Here is a 19,537-nt window from a genome sequence, read left to right as displayed (position 1 = left end):
GTTTGAAGGGCTGTCCGGTCCAAATCCAGTTTAATGATAAAGAATGCTAAGAAGGGAGAGTAGTTGAGGGGCCTTGAAGTTGCCCATCTACTGATAGCACCAGGACAGGAGATGGAGGAGGCACCCAGATCCCCTGGTCACAGTCTTCCCCACCATGGTGAGATGTACTTAATTTCTATTTCTCAATGTGCATCTATACATATAAATAAACGGATGCAAAGATTATGCAAATCAGTGCCCACTTTTGTCCTCTCTCCCTTTTTTTGAGGGGGGGGGGGTCATGCATTTCTACTTTTGTTCAGCTCTAGGAGTCCGAAAGGTGGCTTCTCTGGAATGGTGTGGCATTTGGATTTCGGCCTGTTACAGAAAGGAATCGTCATATTGCAAGTAAAAAATGCAAATGGGTGAGAGGCATGCCCTTAACAGCCCTTGTCCAAGGGACTGGTCATCGTGCAAAAGATAAGGAAACATGGAAATAATCTGTAAACATGGGAAGTTGTCAGACCCATTAGGGGGCCTGCCAATAGAGATCGCACCACCAGCCTTGGCCGGCACTGCTGAGCATGCATGTTTGTCACAAGAGATGCTTTGCCTGTGTGAGAAAGCCACCAAGGTTCAAACACCAGAGATGAAGCTTCCATATGACCTCTAAGCACGATGCTCAAAACAGAAGGCCACCTTGTTAAGAGTTATCAAGTACTGGGAGACCAAAGCGATGTGTGAATGAGCCCTTCCTCATAACAATTCTGTCCCCACCAAGATCCCTTTGGGCTCATTTCAAAGATATCTGAAATATTTACAATGCTCCAATGGTGGCAGTACACTAGCTATGCTATGTTTTTTTTTTAAAAAAACACACCAGATCCTCCAATTGCACAAATTCCCCGTCAGACCCCACATTAAAAAAGCGAGCACAACGGATGCTTGGCTCCTTGCGGTCACCCTGTATCAGTGGTGGTTTCTCCACACAGGTTTCTGAATCTATTCTGATATTTTCAGGTCTGCTGAAATCTCAACAGATCTACTGAAATGTATACTGATCTACAGATTGTCAGGAAAAAAAACACTCCTTCAAACAAGACATGTTTACTGGTGTTTGGGCTTTTAGCATGAATTCCACAATGGAGAATCCATAAACCCTGCAGAAGTTGCTCCTTCAAGCCAGGCAACTTGGTGGATTAAAAGCAGAGTCAAATTGGCAGCTGTGTTCAGGGAGCAGGGTGGTCCCCTCGGCCCCCTCTGCCAGAATATTTTGTATTGTCTGCAGAATCAAGTTGCTAGCCAATGAAGCTTTTTCCGAGGGTTTCTGGATGGTCTGTTTCAGACTCAGTCCAGTCCCATGACTGGTCTGGCCAATCTGAAAGACCTGATTAGGAGATGGAGGGGTTTAGTGAGCTGAGCCAAAAGCAATCAATAAGTTAGTAGTTCTCTGGACTGGCTCAGTAAGTGGATCTCCTCAGCTTCTCCCACCCATCTGAAGTTTTCTCTCTGTCTCTTGTGTTGGGGGTGGGGTGGGGGAAGGGAAGCAAAAAGCAAAACTATTTTCGCTGATTCGATATTGGGCATTAAGTGTGTGGACAGCATGCTCTCCAAGGCTTTGAGGGTCAAGGTCGAATTCTCTGCAGGGTCACCAAATTACATGAGCGCTGCTCTGATCCTCGCTTGCCAGATCTCATAATGTCAGTGTCGAGGGGCTCGTATGTGTAAGTGCTATGCTCAAAAGGAAAAGCAGGGCCTGACCATCTGTGGAAACAGAAAACTTATACCTACATTCATTATAATAAGCCACTGTTGGCTGAGTGGGACACCAGACTAGCAATTTTGCATTAGGTACAGTAGGAGGAACACAGGGCGTGAGACAGGCCTAAGGTGCAAAACCAGGAATACCTTAAGGGCATTTACAACAAAGTGTTACCTGTCTGAAGATGAAGTAGAGGAGCTTCTGGCCCAAATGAAGACGATGTTGTAATGTGGTTTGGGCAGTTTAAGAACAGAAACTGAGCACATTCTACCCTTAAGTAATTTGTGCGCGCACACTTTCCTTGACAGCGCCTGTCATTCAAATGCTTAAGAACCACATACACCTAATGTGTCCCGCTTTCACCCCATTTTCCAAGTACACATCATCAGCTTTCCAACTACACATTTTTCATTCAACTGCACGTTTTTCTTAAAACACACACAAAAAAACCAAACCCCTGAGGCACATAATTCTACACTAGTTCTGATTGGGGGAGCCATTCCACTTCCTTCTGTCACATGTTTTGGGGGCAATCTTGTGGAATGTAGATGTGGCACATATAATAACTTAGCAAAATACGGTGTGGGGTGTACTTTATCCGAAACGGCTCGGAATGAAATGGCAAAGGTCAATCCTGTGAAAAATTAAAAATCTAACAAACAACAAAACAGAGAAGTCCACAATTTAGAACACAGTCCTAATTGTCACTAATGTTATACAGAAGGCAGTGAAAACTGGTTCTCCTCCCTGGAGCTTAATTCATTATTTTTTTTTAAAAAAAAATATTATATATTAAAGCTCAGTAGCTTACGTCACAAAGACATTTCTGCTGGACAGAAGCCTGAAGAGAGAACGAGAGAGTGTTTGAGTACACATATATTGTCCCACAATCCAAGCATACGTCTATATTGAGCTATTTTTCTAGACGCACGAATGCCACTCTGTGGAAGATATGCTAGAGTGTTATTTTTTAAAATCCATCTAAAAGGTTATGAGTAATTTCCTCCATCATAAGTAATTAGAAGGGGGAGAGGGGGAAGAGTTCCAATACATGAGACATTCTCCAGTCTTTTGAAAGGCCAGCTCTTTGGTCGCCCTTTCTTATTCTTGTAGCAAAGTTTCTCTCCAGTTAAAGCCGCCGGTTGGTCCATGAGTGAGAGGGAGGATGGGTGGGTCAGTAAGTTGCCAGAGACCCGTCTCTCCAAGTTCTTCACAGCAACAGAAACCCAAGTATGGAATCTGCGGTTCATAAAAGAGATGGATTAAAAACCAGAAGGAGTGGGAGAGAGGAGAGGGGAACTACAGTAGAATAATTATTATAGTGCAGCCTTCTCAACCTGGGGGTCCCCAGATGTTACTGAACTACAACTCCCATGATCCCTAGCTAGCAAGGCCAGAGCTCAGGGATGATGGGAGTTGTAGTCCAACAACATCTGGGGACCCACAGGTTGAGAACCACTGTATGCAGCATGGAATTAGCACTCAATTCCATATTATTTGCAAACAGATTCTTTTTCTGGAAGCAAATAACTCAGAAATGAGCATTAAACTTGCAGAAGTGTCTTTTATGCCATGCAAAAGCTCAAATATACATATACAACTAGGGAAAAAGTCACAAAAATGGAACACAGCCATTAATTCTCCAGCCTTCTGGAGCTCAATGGGATACAATGATCTTTGTACAGTCGTACCTTGGATCTCAAACGCCTTGGCTCCCGAACAAATCTGCTCATGAATGATCAAAACCTGGAAGTGAGTGTTCCGGTTTTCAAACGTTCTTTTCGAAGCTGGATGCCCGATGGAGCTTCAGCGGCTTCTGATTGGCTGCTGGAGGTTCCAGCAGCCAATAGGAAGCTGCGCTTTGGTTTCTGAACGCTTTAGAAGTCAAACGGACTTCCGGAACAGATTCCATTCGACTTCCAGAGTACAACTGTACTTGGAAGATTTTTCACTTGGGGGCAACAGAGGGTCCACCTCGCTATACATCTAAAGATCTTTCCATTACTGGTGGGTTCCCATTACCTTTCTGACCATCTGTACAAAGTCCTTGGAATTCTGAGGAGACAGTCCTTGCAGTTGGCAAGTACAAGCTTCCAGGGAGGATGCATGGGCCACTATCAAAATGTTATTCCCTGCAGGGAGAGAACATAAAGAAATTGACACATCACAGCCACCTGTTTGTGATGAAGTTTATAATGCAAAACCAACCTCAGGAGCCTGTGATTTCAAGTGGGGAAGTGGTGGGAAGGGTAGAGTGCTTAGCACTCCCCGCTTCCGACTATTTTCACTCCTTGAAATCACCTTCTAAATGGGGTTCCGAATTGGACAAGGAGCTCCCGTGAGCCAAGGGGGCTTCCTGCTTTCAGAGGTTGACCCTCTCACTCATGGAGAGTGGTAAGTAAAGGGGGGTCATGTATTTGAGGGGGCAGGGATTCCTCCCCATACCTCCTCACATGACCTCCACTCAGTTATGTGATTCTGCAGGGATGTGCCTCCAACTTGGGTGGCCATCGTGTCTAGTAGGCAAATTCATGGAGGAGAAAGCTCTTGATGGCTACTAGACACGATGGCTATGCTCTGCCTCCACATTCAGAGTTCTAGTTACAGGTAGGTAGCCGTATTGGTCTGCCATAGTCAAAACAAAATTTAAAAAATCCTTCCAGTAGCACCTTAGGTAAAGGGACCCCTGACCATTAGGTCCAGTCGTGGCCGACTCTGGGGTTGCGGCGCTCATCTCGTTTTATTGGCCGAGGGAGCCGGCGTACAGCTTCCGGGTCATGTGGCCAGCATGACTAAGCCGCTTCTGGCAAACCAGAGCAGCGCACGGAAATGCCGTTTACCTTCCCGCCAGAGTGGTACCTATTTATCTACTTGCACTTTGATGTGCTTTCGAACTGCTAGGTTGGCAGGAGCAGGGACCGAGCAACGGGAGCTCACCCCATTCGAACCACCAACCTTCTGATCGGCAAGTCCTAGGCTCTGTGGTTTAACCCACAGCGCCACCCGTGTCCCATTTCGTGCATGCACACAAAAGCTCATACCAATAACAAACTTAGTTGGTCTCTAAGGTGCTACTGGAAAGGTTTTCTTTAATTTTGTTTCGTCCACATTCAGAGGCAACAATGCTTCTGAATACCAGTTGCTGGATGTCATAGGAGTGGAGGGTGCTCTTGTGCTTGGGTCCTAAGTGTTTCTGGCAAGCATCTGGTTGGCCACTGTGAAAACTGGACGCTGGACGAGATGGGTCATTGGCCTGATCCAGCACGACTCTTCTGTTCTTAAATGTGTGAAGGGCAAAAAGGCCTGAGCAGGGCTAGCAAAAAGGCCAATTTACACATGCACATTCATCACCAGGTAGCTGCAAAAATGCTCTTGGGATTACTTTTAATACAGACAATTGGGGCCCTCAACAAAATGCTGCTGCGATTCCATTCCATTCCATTCCCTGCCCCTTTTCAATTTCCCCAGTCTGCCAGTCAGGGAGCACTGCATGCTCAGCGAGCATGCTTGGTCATCACTGGTCTGGCTTTTTTTGGGTCCCTTTGAATTTTTCTTAGGTACTACTACAATTCTTGCAGTTCACCAAAAGCAGCTTATAGCTCCCCTGTTGTGCGTGAATGCTGCAATTTGGTTACATGAGCAATGACACTCTGACCATTGGAATTAGAGAGAATGAATCTCTCACTCCACCTTGGGGACACTCCCTGCTGCTTTCTGTGGTTTAGCTGCACGATCCTTTCAACCTCCCTTAGATGTACACGTGACGCCACAAAGCGACTTCTTGAGGATGCAATTCTGTACACCCCTGGCTTGGGAGTTAGCCCAACTGAACCGAGCAAATCCTTGACTGCAAGGTGGGGTTTTACTTGCCTTTGGCTTTGCATTCACTTAGGATCTCTTTTGTTACTTGGTAGCTTCTGCTGATGTATGTATCGTATGACTCTGAAATGCCTAATTTGCTCACCGGTATATGAGGTCTGTGGACAGAAAAATGTAAGTGTAGAAGTAAAGCAGGAATGGGAGAGGAGAAGCAGAAGAGGAGAAGGTGGCCTGTCCACCTGTAATAATGCCTTGTGGGGTTGGGGGAGGCCAGGATCCAACCTTCCACCTCCGCATGAATTCCAAAAACCCAACGACAATCCCAGGGATCCTCCCACTCAGCCTCCACTTCTTCAAATGCAAGATGGTTGGGATGAGAAGAAAAAGCTAGAAGGAAGCTGAACTCTTTACCAGAATAAAAATGGCTAGGCTTCTACCATGTGTTCATGGAGCGCAAACACACACACACACACACACAAACATACAAACACACACACACACACACAGTGGAACGGTCTCCCTCGGAAGACGGCAGACTCTCCTTCCTTGGAGGCTTTTAAGCAGAGGTTGGATGGCCATCTGTCATGGGTGCTTTAGCAGAGATGTCTGCATTGCAGGGGGTTGGACTAGATGACCGGGGGGTCCCTTCCAGCTCTATGATTCTATGCTCCTATTTTAAAAATATATCTGTGGTCTAAAACATTTTACATAAACATATCTAGCATTCTACAGTTCAACATGGTTACTAGCCACAGTGGCTATGCTCTCCCATCACAGATGGAATCAGTCATGCTTCTGAATATCAGTTATCAATGCCAGTTATCAATTAATACCAGTTATCATCTGAAGGCAGCCCTGTTTAGGGAAGTTTTTAATGTTTGATCGCCTTCTTCTTCTTCTTCTTCTTCTTCTTCTTCTTCTTCTTCTTCTTCTTCTCCTTTCCTCCAAATGGCCACAAACTACAGCTCATAACTCGTCTGGCTCCTAATGACGAGGAGCTTGCTCTCTGCCTTTTACTTTAGGCATCGTGCCTCCCCCCTCCTCTTGCAAAACATCTGTCTGGCTCCCTAACCCTCCATATTCATTCTCCAGATGCAGAGATGCTTACAGAGCATCACCTTCCAGGCTTCAGTTCAGCTCCCTGGCAGTTGCGTCTTTCCTGCCGTAAATCCCATTGGCCTGAGTAGGCTGCTGATTAAATGCACCACGGATGAGCTGGTTGGGCTTTTCAGTGTGCAGAACCATTACCCTCAACCTGTTGCCCTCCTCCAGAAGTTTTGAACTACAGAGGAAACTGCCCTATACTCCGACAAATTATTGGCTGACCATGCCATCAATATGTCTACCCTGACTGGTAGTGGCTTGTCAGGATTTCAGATGGGAGCTTGTCCATCCCTACTTGGGAGATGCCCAGGATTGAACTGTGGATCTTCTTCATTCAAAGCATGCACTCTACTACCACTGAGCCACAGTCCTTTCCCACCAAAAAGGGGAGAAATTCCACTGATCACCTCTCATCAACCCCCGCCAGAATGGGCCACGGTCTGGGATGATGGAAGATGTAGTCCAAAAGATTTGGAAGGCATTAGTCTGGGTAAGGCTGGGGTAGAGGAACACAAGCTCCCTGTGTTCCAGCTTCACAAGGTCCCAAACAAACAAAAAATGCAGCACATTGGCTTCTCTTACCTATAAGTTGTATCCACACTCAAACTGGCTGCCGCTAAGTCCACTGGAGGTATCCAGGCAGGCAGGGAGCTCCCAGCGACCCATTTCGTCCACTCGAATAAGCCCGGCTCTACACGAATCTTCAGATTATTTTCCTGCTGCAAGCCTGGGAGTTGAACAGTAAAAAATAGGGCGCTCTGAATAAGAAACGCATTACAAGTCCAGGACAGGGACATAAATAGACACTCCAAGGCATTTTCTCATTCCTGATTTTGCAAATATTTTGGGAGCCCTTAACTAAAAATCCACTATTTTTCATCCCCTTTGGGGGATGGAGCCTCAGAAGCTGCAGGTATGCAAAGTAGCTGTAGGTTTTGTCCAGCTATGGGTTTTTTTTTGGGGGGGGGGATTTTCACTCCAGGGCATCTGTGCCTCACCTTGCATATAAATTCCTCCCCCCCCCCGCCTAGTCATGGCTATCAAAATGAGACATCACCCGTTTGCAGAACGAACCACTGGAGTTTCGAAGGAAGGAAGGAAGAGAATATGAACAAAGCATGAAGACAGCCCTGTATCAGGAAGTTTTTAATGTTTGATGTTTTAGTATGCTCTTATATATATGCCCAGAGTGGCTGGGGACAACCGGATGGGTGCGGTATAAATAATAAAAATAATAAGATTATGATTATTATTTAATCCAGCTACCTTGCTGCCATCTTCTTACCTTTCAAAATATAGTGTGCAGTCTGTACGCAGCGCAGTGACGGGGAACAGTAGATGTGGTGGATGACTGTGTTACTTTCAAGGAGGGCCTCACCTGTTTGAAGACACATGCTCAAAATAAGAGTGCATTCAGACCTGGGGAATATTGCATCAGTTTTCCTGATTATAATGCTACAGATTCTTTCTTTCTTTCTAATTATCCCACCTTATTTCTCCCAAACTCAAGGTGGTGTACATAGTTCTCTTCCTTCCCATTTTACCCTCACAACAACCCTGTGGAGTAGGTTAGATCGAGAGGTCATGCGGTCAGCTTCACGGCAAGAGTGGGGATTTGAACCTTGTTCTCCCAGCTCCTACTACAGCTCTCTAACCACTACACCATACTGTCTCGGCTCCTGCTTGCTGGTTTCCTATGGCCATCTGGCTGGCCACTGTGAGAACAGGAGGCTGGATGAGATGGGCCATCGGCTTGATCCAGCAGGCTCGTCTTTTGTTCATCTATTCTTAGCCAGCTATTACTATTATTGCTCTGGATCAGTTTGCTCCTGATCAATAGTTGTTTCCTGTTTAAAGCAGGACTTTTGCCACTGGGGCCACAGCAGTTCCTTCGATATCTGGCAGATAACCATTCCAGTCTTGAAACAAACACAGCACAGCTTGGTGGCGAAGCACGACTCATTTTCCACCTGCAGGGGGCAGCCGCATTGCACTTTCCAACTCTTACGATTCTGGTAGAAAAAACTGACAGATTTCACTGTGACTTCCCATCTGCTTTAAGTAAAGAATCTTGCACTCTGTATGAATACAGGGCAGATATTATTTGAGCATCCCAGTTGATCTGTTCTGCTGTAAGCTGGGAACACTTTTGGCTGCAATTGTCCTCTTCCTGCAGCCCACTGAAACTAACAAAACAATGGGGTGGGCTTCAGGGAGACTAGCCGTTCATCATTTTAAGGACTGCTTATGTTCAGAGAGGGACACAGGTGGCGCTATGGGTTAAACCACAGAGCCTAGGACTTGCCGATCAGAAGGTTGGTGGTTCGAATCCCTGTGACGGGGTGAGCTCCCGTTGCTCGGTCCCAGCTCCTGCCAACCTAGCAGTTCGAAAGCACGTCAAAGTGCAAGTAGATAAATAGGAACCGCTCCAGCGGGAAGGTAAACGGCATTTCCGTGCGCTGCTCTGGTTTGCCAGAAGCGGCTTAGTCATGCTGGCCACATGACCCGGAAGCTGTCTGCGGACAAACGGCGGCTCCCTCGGCCCATAGAGCGAGATGAGCACCGCAACCCCAGAGTTGGTCACGACTGGACCTAATGGTCAGGGGTCCCTTTACCTTTACCTATGTTCAGAGAATGCTTAATAAAATAGGAAAATAGTTTGTTCGTATATTGCTGTTGTTGCAATCAGTTATTTCTCTTATAAGAAAGGTAGTGGGTTAGAATCACGGAGCTGGAAGGGACCCCAAGGTTCATCTAGTCCAAACTCCTGCAATGCATGAATCTCAGCTAAAGCATCCATGACAGATGGCCATCCAACCCCTGCTTAAAAACCTCCAAGGAAGGAGAGTCCACCACCTTCCAAGGGAGTCATGTCTGTGTCAGGACTATGCCAAAGATGACAATAATGAACTAAATGGACAAACTGGTCTGGTCTGGTATAAGGCAACTTTGTACTTTTGGTCAATTAAATCAATTGATTCATCCTCGCTCAATCTAAGGCAGGGCACTCCAACACACGCTTGAGGCCTTCTTTGGAGGCCCTTGGAAACATTTGATGCCCCCTGCAGCCCTTGCCCTGCCTTCCCAAAGCTAGGTAAGCAAGGTGCTGGGCTTTGGGAAGGAGGTGTGAGGGTTCTGACAGGGTCCTAGAGTCTTCCTTCTTCCTCCCCAAAGCCGAGTTTGCACTTTCCCAGCTTTGGGAAGGAGGTGGGAGGGCTCTAGGACCCTGCCAGAGCCTCACACCTCCATCCCAAAGCCTGGTGCCTCTGCTTAGCTGCCTTTGGGAACATGGGAAGGAGATGCCAAATCTTGGACTTGCACCTCATCCTGTGCAACAAGGCAGTGTGTGGCCCTCTTGGTATGAAAAGTAGGACCGTCCTGATCCAAGCCATAAGGATTCCTAACTGGTGCCAAATCTACCACCTTGATTCCCCCCCCCCAAAAAAAACCCCACTTCTGATTGCCAACCCACAGATAAAGGAGAGGTCCTCTAGCAACCTGAAGACTCCCTAGCAGGCCGGTTTAGAGGGGCTTGGCTGGAGCCTGCCCCCTTCCTACCTTCTCAAGTGACCCCCTCCAGAACATACCCTCCCTCCTCCTATTGCAAACACATTGCAACTTACATCAACATCATGCCACTTAAATTAAACATTTCTAGACAGCAACATTTCTTTCTGCATCTAATTATTACCCTGGCCTTTGGCACCTGAGATGCACATTTTCAGGGTGCCACCCTCTTCCTCCAACTGTAATCTGTTTTAACTGTTTTTTAAGACTAAATTTTAAATGGTTGTAACCTGATGGTGAAAGGTGGAACAATGAATTTAATAATAATGATACCAGAGCAACAATTCTATTGTGCTCACAATAAGGCCCTGAGGCTTCTACACACAGAGATGGGTAACTTGACTGCCCATAGTTTGCTAGGTGATAAAGCAGGCAACTCTCAGGGTTGTGAGTGATATTCACAGCCAACAATTCCACACGTGCTAAAATAATGCTTTGTCCCCTGCTGTATGACTAGGTGTCAAATGTCTTGCTTCCCCGAGATATTTTGCACGGAAGAAGCAAGGAGCCGGGCTTCTCACGCAGTGCTTGGAGAATCTCAGCATTGGGAAGCTTCCCCAGCGACTCCTTCTGTTTCTCAAACAGGCACTCAAATCGATGTGTCACTACAGCAGCTCATGGATTTGCAGCCAAATGTGTTTTCGCTGCTGAGCTGACAGTTATGTGCAAATAGAGATCACAGCTTAAGTCGTCACCTCCAAAGTCACCCCGACAATGGCTGCTGCTCGTCTCGCACAGGAACTGGCACAAATGGCAGCACAGAAGGGCAGCAGGGCCACCAGGCAAGTATTGGAAACTGCTGTGCTTATGCAGAATGTAGGAAAATTGCAACAGCTCTCTGTCTAAATCAGCCTTCGCCCTCTAAATATGCTTGACTACGTGCTGGTGGGATTTGAAGCCCCAAAGCTCTTTAGAGTGCCAGGGTTGCAAAGCCTGGCTTAAACCAACCAACCAAAGAGACTTGCAACAATCCTAGGCTCAAGGTCCATTCAGGGGCGTAGCTAGCTGCTCCGGCACCCGGAGCAGCGGGGGCGGGGTGATCTGCTCATTGGGATGGGGCGATTCACCCATGGGGCTGAGAAGGTAATCTGTGCATGGGGGCACCACGGCGATCCATCCGGGGGGAGGGGGCTGCCACGGCGAGCTGCCCACGGAGTCCGCCTGGCAGATGCAAGCCCCACGCTGCTGTTTCAGACAGCGCGGGGCCGCGAGTCACCGTGTCACTCCCAGGAGAGACACGTGGCTCGGGTGCACTGCAGGCCAGGCCCCACGGTAAGTGCCACCCTCTGTGATGTGCCATTTTGTCACCCCCTCAAGGATGACACCCAGGGCGGGCCGCACACCCCCTTCCTATGCCCCTGGGTCCATTCTCCCAATGGCTGCCGCTGCTGCATAAGATTAACCTTTGGCAGGAATAGCCGTGTTTTTCCACCTCTTTCTCTTCTCTCCCCTTCACCACACTTGGAGTATTTGGTTCAGAGCCAATACAAAACTGGTTCCCTGCCAGTTAATGACTTACAACAATGGACAGGGTGCCCAAGTGCAAACGATGTCAGTGTAAAGGAAATAATTCCTCTGAACATAAGAGCATGTGGAGAGCCTCATCTAGTTCTTACAGCGGCCAACCAGATGCCTGTGGAAAACCTGCAAACAAGACCAAAGCACAAGAGCCCTCTCCCCTCCTGTGGTTTCCACAAACTGCTTTTTCAGAACCATTACTGCCTCTGACAGCAGAGGCAGAGCATAGCCATTGTGGCTCATAGCCATTGATAGCCCTTCTCCTCCATGACTTTGCCCAAACCTCTTTTAAATCCATCCACATTATTGGCCATCACTGCCTCCTGTGGCAGTGAGTTCCACAGTTTAACTATACATTGTGTAAAGAACTTCAGCTTGTATAGCAAGCTGCACTAGCTGAAATCCCAGCTTCCGCTGCTAGTGTGTCTAGATGCAAAAACAAAGGGCAGGTCACCTGCACGTTTAAGAGAAGAGGACATTTCGCCAAATGTAGTTTGTCATCCAAGCTGAAATTCTCTTTTTAAAAAAGTCTTTTATCTTCTCTTGGTATTTCTTCACCTATTAAACCTAAACGAAAGACTTTTTATGTATGCAACGGCAGCGGTGGCAAGAATGCAACTAGCCCAAAAATGGAAAGAAGAACCACCAACAACAAAGGAAGACTGGCAGACAAAATTGATGGAATATGCAGAAATGGCAAAACTGATGGGGAAGATCAGAAACCAAGAGGATTAAGTATTTGCTAGAGACTGGAGTAAATTTGTAGTTTATTTTAAAAACCCCACTGTAAACAGTTAAAATCATTGGTAGTGTAATGACATTTGTAATGTGAAATTGCTTATGATAATCAGAGATACAGAATAGCTGGACAAAGCATAAGATGCAGAAAACTTAACCTTTTAATATAACAACCAATGGGACGCAGGGGAGGAAGTCTGAAGGATCAGAGAACCTTGTAATCTAATGTTTGAATTGGTTAGAGATAAAATGTATAAAAATGTGAAAATCTAATAAAAAAATTATTTTTAAAAAATGAAATTCTCGTTTTTTACAAAGCTATTAAAAGTGCAGGAGCCCCCTCCTCTTTTTGCACCCAGGCACAGTAGCAGTCAAGCACAGCTAACAGGGTGGCCCTCCAGATCTTGTTGGGTCTCCACTCCTAGTCAGCATGGCCGACAGCCAGGGATAGTGGGAATTGTAGTGCAGCACCACCTGCAAGGCGCCACACTGGCTACCCCAGGAGTAGAGGATCATGGGAAGAGGTGAGCAGGAGGGACACAGCGAGAAATGGGGGTTTTCTTTCACTGAGACCGAAATCTGAACCAGAAGAAGAACTGGGAGGTTGTAATTTGAGGTGAGCATGACCAGCCCCTGAGGCTCATATTTCTTAACCTAGAAAATCTAGACTCTGAGCCATCTCTGATTTCCAGCTCATAATGGCTTCATTGCAGTGGGCCTCATGCACTTTAATTCAAGGTGATGGCAAGCAGGAAAAGCCACCCCTCGACTGGTACCTCTCGTCCTCTAATGCCCAAGAGCCAGAGTAGTTTTGGAAGAGTTGCAAGACAGAGCAAGCAGGCCTGATTTTATTATTATTACTATCGTGGTCGATGTGCTACAACTGCTGATGTTGTGGCTGGATGTTTGACAGACAAGGATCCATTAAGAGAGCAAGAGAGACTAGAACCCAAAACTCTCAAGGAGAGTAAAGGTAAAGGACCCCTGACAGTCAAGTCCAGTTGCAGACGACTCTGGGGTTGCAGCGCTCATCTCGCTTTACAGGCTGAGGGAGCCAACGTTTGTCCGCAGACAGTTTTTCCGGGTCATGTGGGCAGCATGACTAAGCCGCTTCTGGCAAAAACAGAGCAGTGCACAGAAACACTGTTTACCTTCCTGCCGGAGTGGTACCTATTTATTTACTTGCACTGGTGTGCTTTCGAACTGCTAGGTTGGCAGGAGCTGGGACTGAGCAACAGGAGCTCACCCTGTCGTGGGGATTCGAACCGCCGACCTTCTGATCGGCAAGCCCAAGAGGCTCAGTGGTTTAGACCACAGCACCACCTCTAATAGAAAAAGAAAAATACTGTTCCCCAAGTGGGGAGCTTACCCACAAGCCGTGCTTGAGTGCAGCCAAACACGGTGATGGGGGCATCCTTTTCATAATCCCTGAAACCACCACTCCGTTGAGGTAGGCTGTGAGGCATATTCAGGTTTGTCCGCATGTACCTTCCTGTCAGGAGACACAGAGAGCAAGGAGGCAAAAATTTAGGTGATTCCCCCAAGTGCACGTCCTTCAGGTAGCAGTTATCAAATTGTAATGTGAGTTCCCCCAGCCATCCAAGAGAGGCAATAAAACATTTGGAAGATCGTGTGACGTTCCAGAGAGGGAGAAGATCCTGCAGCAGGGAGTCCCAGGGTGTTTACCTGAGGGTAGCTAGATCCCCACCTCAATACAGTTCCTCCTGAGAGTGAGAGAATGTCAATACGTCTTGTCGTTCCCAAGCAGAGCTGCTCTCCATGCATTCAAAGTGTGCAGAGGTCAAAAGCCCTATGCATTAGCCACTTGGGTTGGGGGGGCAACTGAAAAGCAAGCACCCTACTTTACAACTTTAAAAGTTGGGGAATGGAGTGTGGGGAATGGAGGCAGCGTGCATCCCTTGAACTTGTAATGGAATCTACCAGACTGTAGATTCTGAAGAGGACGATTGGTCTGATTGGATCTGTGGAGTCCACTTTGAAATTTCAGTAGTGCAGATTCCTCCTCTATTCCTAGCAAACTCTGCTCGCATGGCACTGGATGTCTCCCGGTAAAAAAAGTAAAACACTGTGACAGAAACAAACTCACCTTTGGCATCAAAACACTGTGAGAGCCAGTATTTCCCAAACACAACGTCCATCCTTTCGCCATGTCGGCAAACGAAAAGGCACCTCTTCTGTGGCCCAGGTGAGTTGGCGATCCTTAAGGGCTGAGGATGAGGTTAAAAAAGCAACACCTTAGTATGATAAATAACCAGCCTTCTTCCCCCCCCCCTTCTGGTGTTTCAGCCTGCCTTGGAGGCAGCTAAAGGTGCAGACGAACCTTACCTGCATGCTCTGGCAGAAGATTGTGAGGGGCCCAGTATCCCCTGGTCCTTGGTCTTCCTGCAACCTTCGATCCATCACTCCGTCAGTGAACATCAGGAGGGAGGGGGACGAAGTGGCGTTCAGAATGGAATATGACCTGCCAAAACAGGCACAGGTGGTTTGTGGATGCTGACATGCATTTCATCTATTTAATGATGTACAACCCACTTTCCCCCATAATAAAGTATGTATAAGGCATCTTACAAAAGGACTGGGCAGGCTCTGAGTGAGATGATCAGCCAGGATTTCTGGGTTGCAGTTTACTAATTCTCCCCCCCCCCCTTTTGGAAATAATTTTTATTAAATACTTTCTTGAATTACAAAAGAATGTGCAGTGTCTCTTTCTCTCTCTCTTTTTGAGATCATAGAGTCTCTGAGTTATGTTCAACGTTAGACAATTCTGTATCTAGTACATGATTGAAGGGGAAGAGAGGTGGGAGGAGAGAGTGGCTGGTAAATTTACATATTATTTTTCCTTTTTTCAAAATTGGTTTATGTGTGAGGTTTTTGTGGCAGTGTCACTTGGGCATGTTCTCTTTCTATTCATTCGCTGGTTTACATTGGCAGTGAGAGAAGATCCATTTAAATGAATGAACCATCGTTAGATAGGTGCATGAATGTCAAAGGACTGAATCTGACTAGGGAGATATAAATAAATATAGGAATCATAATCATAGTCAATAATTGATGCCCGAACCGAAAATGACTTGTTTCTCCCTCATCCGTGAGTCAGCTTGAGCTTCCCTACCACCACGCTGTGACCTTCTAGCGGCAGACTCATCCACAATAAAAGCCCTTGCCACCCATGCAAGCAGGATCAGACCTCTTACCCATGGAACACCCATGTGCCGCACTCATCTGCTTTGGTGATATAATTCTCGGGCAGCAGCCCAGAGCACCCTGTTGCCAGCGAAGTGCCGTAAATCCAGCCTTCGCTGGTGGTGACTTGCTCCACGGGAGACATGAAGATGAAGTCCCCCGGGACCAGCTCCAGCTCGTCATCGTTCTGTGGGGTGTATGGGTAGATCACCTGGAGGGTCTGCAAGGGGTGGAGAAGGAGAAAGCCTTAAGCCAACGGTGAATGAGCAGAAGAACATCAGAAACTGCCTTGTTGCAAGTCATTGGTCTATCCAGCTCAGATTGCCCACAATTGCCTAGAAGTGGACCTCCAGATTTTCAGAAAGGGGACATCTGCAGCCCAACCTAGAGATGTTCAGGTCTGAACTAGGGGACCTTGTTTATGAAGAGCACATGCTAAGCAATGGCTCCTCCCCAACCAACCAACCAAAAATAAATCTCTTTCCCCAGTAGCAACTGCCCTCCCTACCCTAGTGCTCCTACATCTTATGAGGATGGGCACTGGGTTGAGACAGAACAGACCTCGTGATCTGGATTAAACGCTTGGAGCCACAACTTTCCTGTGCCTGCTTTATATTAAAGCAGACATGGATTCTCCTGCAAGAACAACTCCCACCCCAAGAGCCCACCCTCGCTGTGTGTTTTGAATCAAACGCAGCAACCGCCTTCATTTCCCCTAAGGGGAACAAGGAGTCCCACGCTTACCTCATGATTGGCAAATCTAATATCCCGGGAGAATATTGCAGCCACCCAGTCGCAGCCCAGCTTGACGTCTATGCTCTGAGCTAACTTCTCAAGCGTCGGCAAGTGGCTGGCTTGGAAGTGATAGGCCAGGGTGACGTGGAGCTGCTTCTTGTGGGGTTCCACGTGGACATCTGCAAATTGGAAATCTGTGGTCAGTTGGGAGCCACTGAGACGACTGGATATCAGCCAGGTTAGCCTAGCTCAGAGCTGGTGAGTCAGGTGCTTCTGGGATGTTTTTGTTGTCTTTTCAACCCCTATTGAAGACATTCCTTATTTTTTTATATAAAAAATAAGGCTTGTAAGAGATTATTAAGGCCCCATCTGGACTATGCATTTAGCACAATATCATGCCCCCTCAAACAGTCATGGCTACCCCACAAGGAATCCTGGGAAGTGTTATCTGCTGGGAGTTTTCTGGAAACTTCCATTCCCCTCACAGACCTGAGAGGCCAGATTCCTACTTGGCCATGAAGCTCAGGGGGTGACTTTGGGCTAGTGACCGCTTCTCAGTCTACCCCCCACCTCACAGGGTTGTTGTGGGGATTCGATAGATAAATAAAAATCTCTCTACAAAGGGGACTCTGAGAATAATAATTCTGGTGCAATTCACCAGCATTTTAGCACAAATCTCTCCTAATGTACACATTTGCACATCCCACTCCCCCCCCCATAGCATACACATTTTGCAAAGCAATTTTCCCTAATAGTGAATATGAAATACAAAAATGCATTCTAATATATATCTATATGCATTTTAATGTATATTTTAGCCTGTGCATTTCTGGATCCATGGCTTGACTGAAGAGCTGCGTTGCAAAATTTCAGAGATGTGCAAATTCCAAAGCACGGCTGAGTTTCGGTCTGCCTGTTGTTTCCGAAGGTGCAAATGAGAGAACTTTGCCTTTTAATGCAAACTGAACGGCCCTTCTCCCCCATCTCTTGCCCATCGACGAAAGGGCTTTGTTTACAGGCATCTTGAGACACCGAGAGGATGCAGGAAGCACCAGCATTGCAAGCACAGAACAAACACGCATCTGTCAGAAAGGTTAAAGAACTGCCGAAATGTCAGCTTCCTTCTCAGGAGATAATGAATCAGAGGAAGTATAGATTCTGTTTTTCTTTTGAAGCAATGAGAGTGGGAGGGCTGAGGCAGAACACAGTGGGGCACCTCTCTCTTAGCTCAAGAACGAAAGTTCAGATCTCCAGGAGCTCAAAAAAAGAAAAGGAAAAAGGGTCTGTTCTCTCGGGACTGACTCTTGATATTTTGCATCGCAAAGTGTTGGAAAATAGAAGGAGCCACACAGGACACGTCCAGAGACTGGAAGCCCCATTGTACAATCTGTTTATTTTTTGGATTGTGAATATTATTTATTTTTGTGTAGCTGAAGCAATTACGGAAATGGAAAAAAAAACCCCGCCAAAAAAATACAGTGCATAAAACAGAAAATATATATATTAAACAGTTAAAATATATTGTGCTCCTACATAATCTCAGCACATGCACAAACTTCACTGCATGTAAACCACCCTAGGCAATCTACAGAGCAAATGAACTGCCCGAAGTGGAAGAAGAGGGAGAGTGGATCTAGCAGATGGCTCCAGCAAGTGAGCCAAACTGCATATTGAAAACATGGTGAAGGTGGGAATAATGGCAAACTGGTCATATGTCAGAAAGATAAAAGGCCCTTGTATTATGAAGGGCATATTATACAGCATGAAGTCTGGAGCCTCTGTAACTAAAAGACTGCCCCCCCCCCACTACAAGAAGCTGCCCTCCACCAGGTGTCCTTGCACCTTCAGAAAGTTAGGCAAGCACTTCCAAAGACAGGGCCTTTTTTGTGGTGGCATCCTGGTGGTCAGACTTTATTCCAATACCTCACCTGGCACCATGGATCTCTCGGCACCAGCGTTGCTACAGTGTTCTGGGACAGCATGAGGACAGCAGCAAAGTCAGGATAGTGTAGTAGACACACCATTGAGAGCACTAGTATATTGCTGTCAGGAGGCCGGGTCTGCAGTTCTGCCCCTCCCTACCAGCCACTCTTGCAACAAACTGAGTTTAAAGACCTGGATATGTAAAACATTTCAGCCTAGTGCAGAAAGATCATAAGTGTGAGCAACCAGCTTACAGAACTAAGAATGTTCTTTGAGTGGGTGCCAACACAGAAAAGGCCCCGCTCTCTGTTCACTACTCATCTGCTCTTAACAGAGGGGTGGACCCAGGAGAGATGTCTCACCGACTGATCTTAGAAGTAGGTGGTGGGAAACTTTAGTCTTCCAGATGTTGCTGAACTACAACTCCCATCAGCCCCAGCAACTATGCTCAATGGCCAGGGGTGGTGGAAATTGTAGTTCAGCGACTTCCAGAGGGTTAAAAGTGCCCCACACCAGTCTTAAGAGCATGGAGAGGTTCATATGGGAGCAAGCTGTCCTTGAGATACCTTGGCCCCAAACTTTATAGGGGCTTTCCCAAGTGTAAACTACCCTTGCAGGCTTTTAAAATCATAAATGCAAAGAAGTCTAAAAGGTGGAACAGAAACATCTTGCATTAAAGAAATAAAATATAAAAGTTAAAGAAGTTGCATCCTGCCCTGAGCACCCACCGGCTTTAGAAGTGGCTTCCATAGCAAAGTCTGCGGCAAATTTCTTGAGGACCTCTGCGCTGTCCTCCTTGACAAAGAGCCCAATGAAGTTGGACGAGGTGTAGAGCTCCAGGGGCAAAGGGACGGGGAACTTGCACCGCCATCGGGTCACAGTAGCATGGAGAGCTTCACAGAGTGCCTCGACTTTGCTGTCTTCGCACTGCCAAGAGACTGTGGTCAGTTTAGAGGCCATGATCCGATGCACCATGAGCACTGGAAACGTCTACCTTTTAAACCCCCAAATCAGTTGGATTGCCCCAAGATTCTGCAGCCCAAGGGTAGCCAACACAGTTTCCTCCAGATGTTGTTGGACTAGAGCTCCTGTTACACTTGCCTTATTTCCCCACATGTCTTTCAGTTAGCAACCCACTCACTGCATCGCCATGGCATGCAAACCAAAATGCAGTGGTCTACCAGGTGA

General features: G+C 46.9%; 1 protein-coding gene across 1 annotated transcript in view; it reads right to left on the bottom strand.

Moving 5' to 3' along the window:
* Positions 1-852: 852 nt before the first annotated feature.
* The window catches only part of UBASH3B (ubiquitin associated and SH3 domain containing B), a 71,468-nt gene continuing 52,783 nt past the window's right edge, over positions 853-19,537 (bottom strand). Inside the window, exons 4-14 of the mRNA XM_077919229.1 lie at positions 19,078-19,276; positions 16,436-16,605; positions 15,703-15,911; positions 14,834-14,969; positions 14,595-14,715; positions 13,857-13,979; positions 7,950-8,042; positions 7,247-7,391; positions 5,612-5,718; positions 3,764-3,873; positions 853-2,980 (exon numbers count right to left, since the gene is read on the bottom strand). Of these exons, the coding sequence (XP_077775355.1) occupies positions 2,843-2,980; positions 3,764-3,873; positions 5,612-5,718; positions 7,247-7,391; positions 7,950-8,042; positions 13,857-13,979; positions 14,595-14,715; positions 14,834-14,969; positions 15,703-15,911; positions 16,436-16,605; positions 19,078-19,276 (1,551 nt within the window). The 3' untranslated portion in view covers positions 853-2,842. The remainder of the gene's footprint in view (positions 2,981-3,763; positions 3,874-5,611; positions 5,719-7,246; positions 7,392-7,949; positions 8,043-13,856; positions 13,980-14,594; positions 14,716-14,833; positions 14,970-15,702; positions 15,912-16,435; positions 16,606-19,077; positions 19,277-19,537) is intronic.

This window comes from Podarcis muralis, chromosome 15 (genome assembly GCF_964188315.1).
Source record: "Podarcis muralis chromosome 15, rPodMur119.hap1.1, whole genome shotgun sequence".
Taxonomy (NCBI): domain Eukaryota; kingdom Metazoa; phylum Chordata; class Lepidosauria; order Squamata; family Lacertidae; genus Podarcis; species Podarcis muralis.
This window is presented reverse-complemented; position numbering and strand designations above follow the sequence as displayed.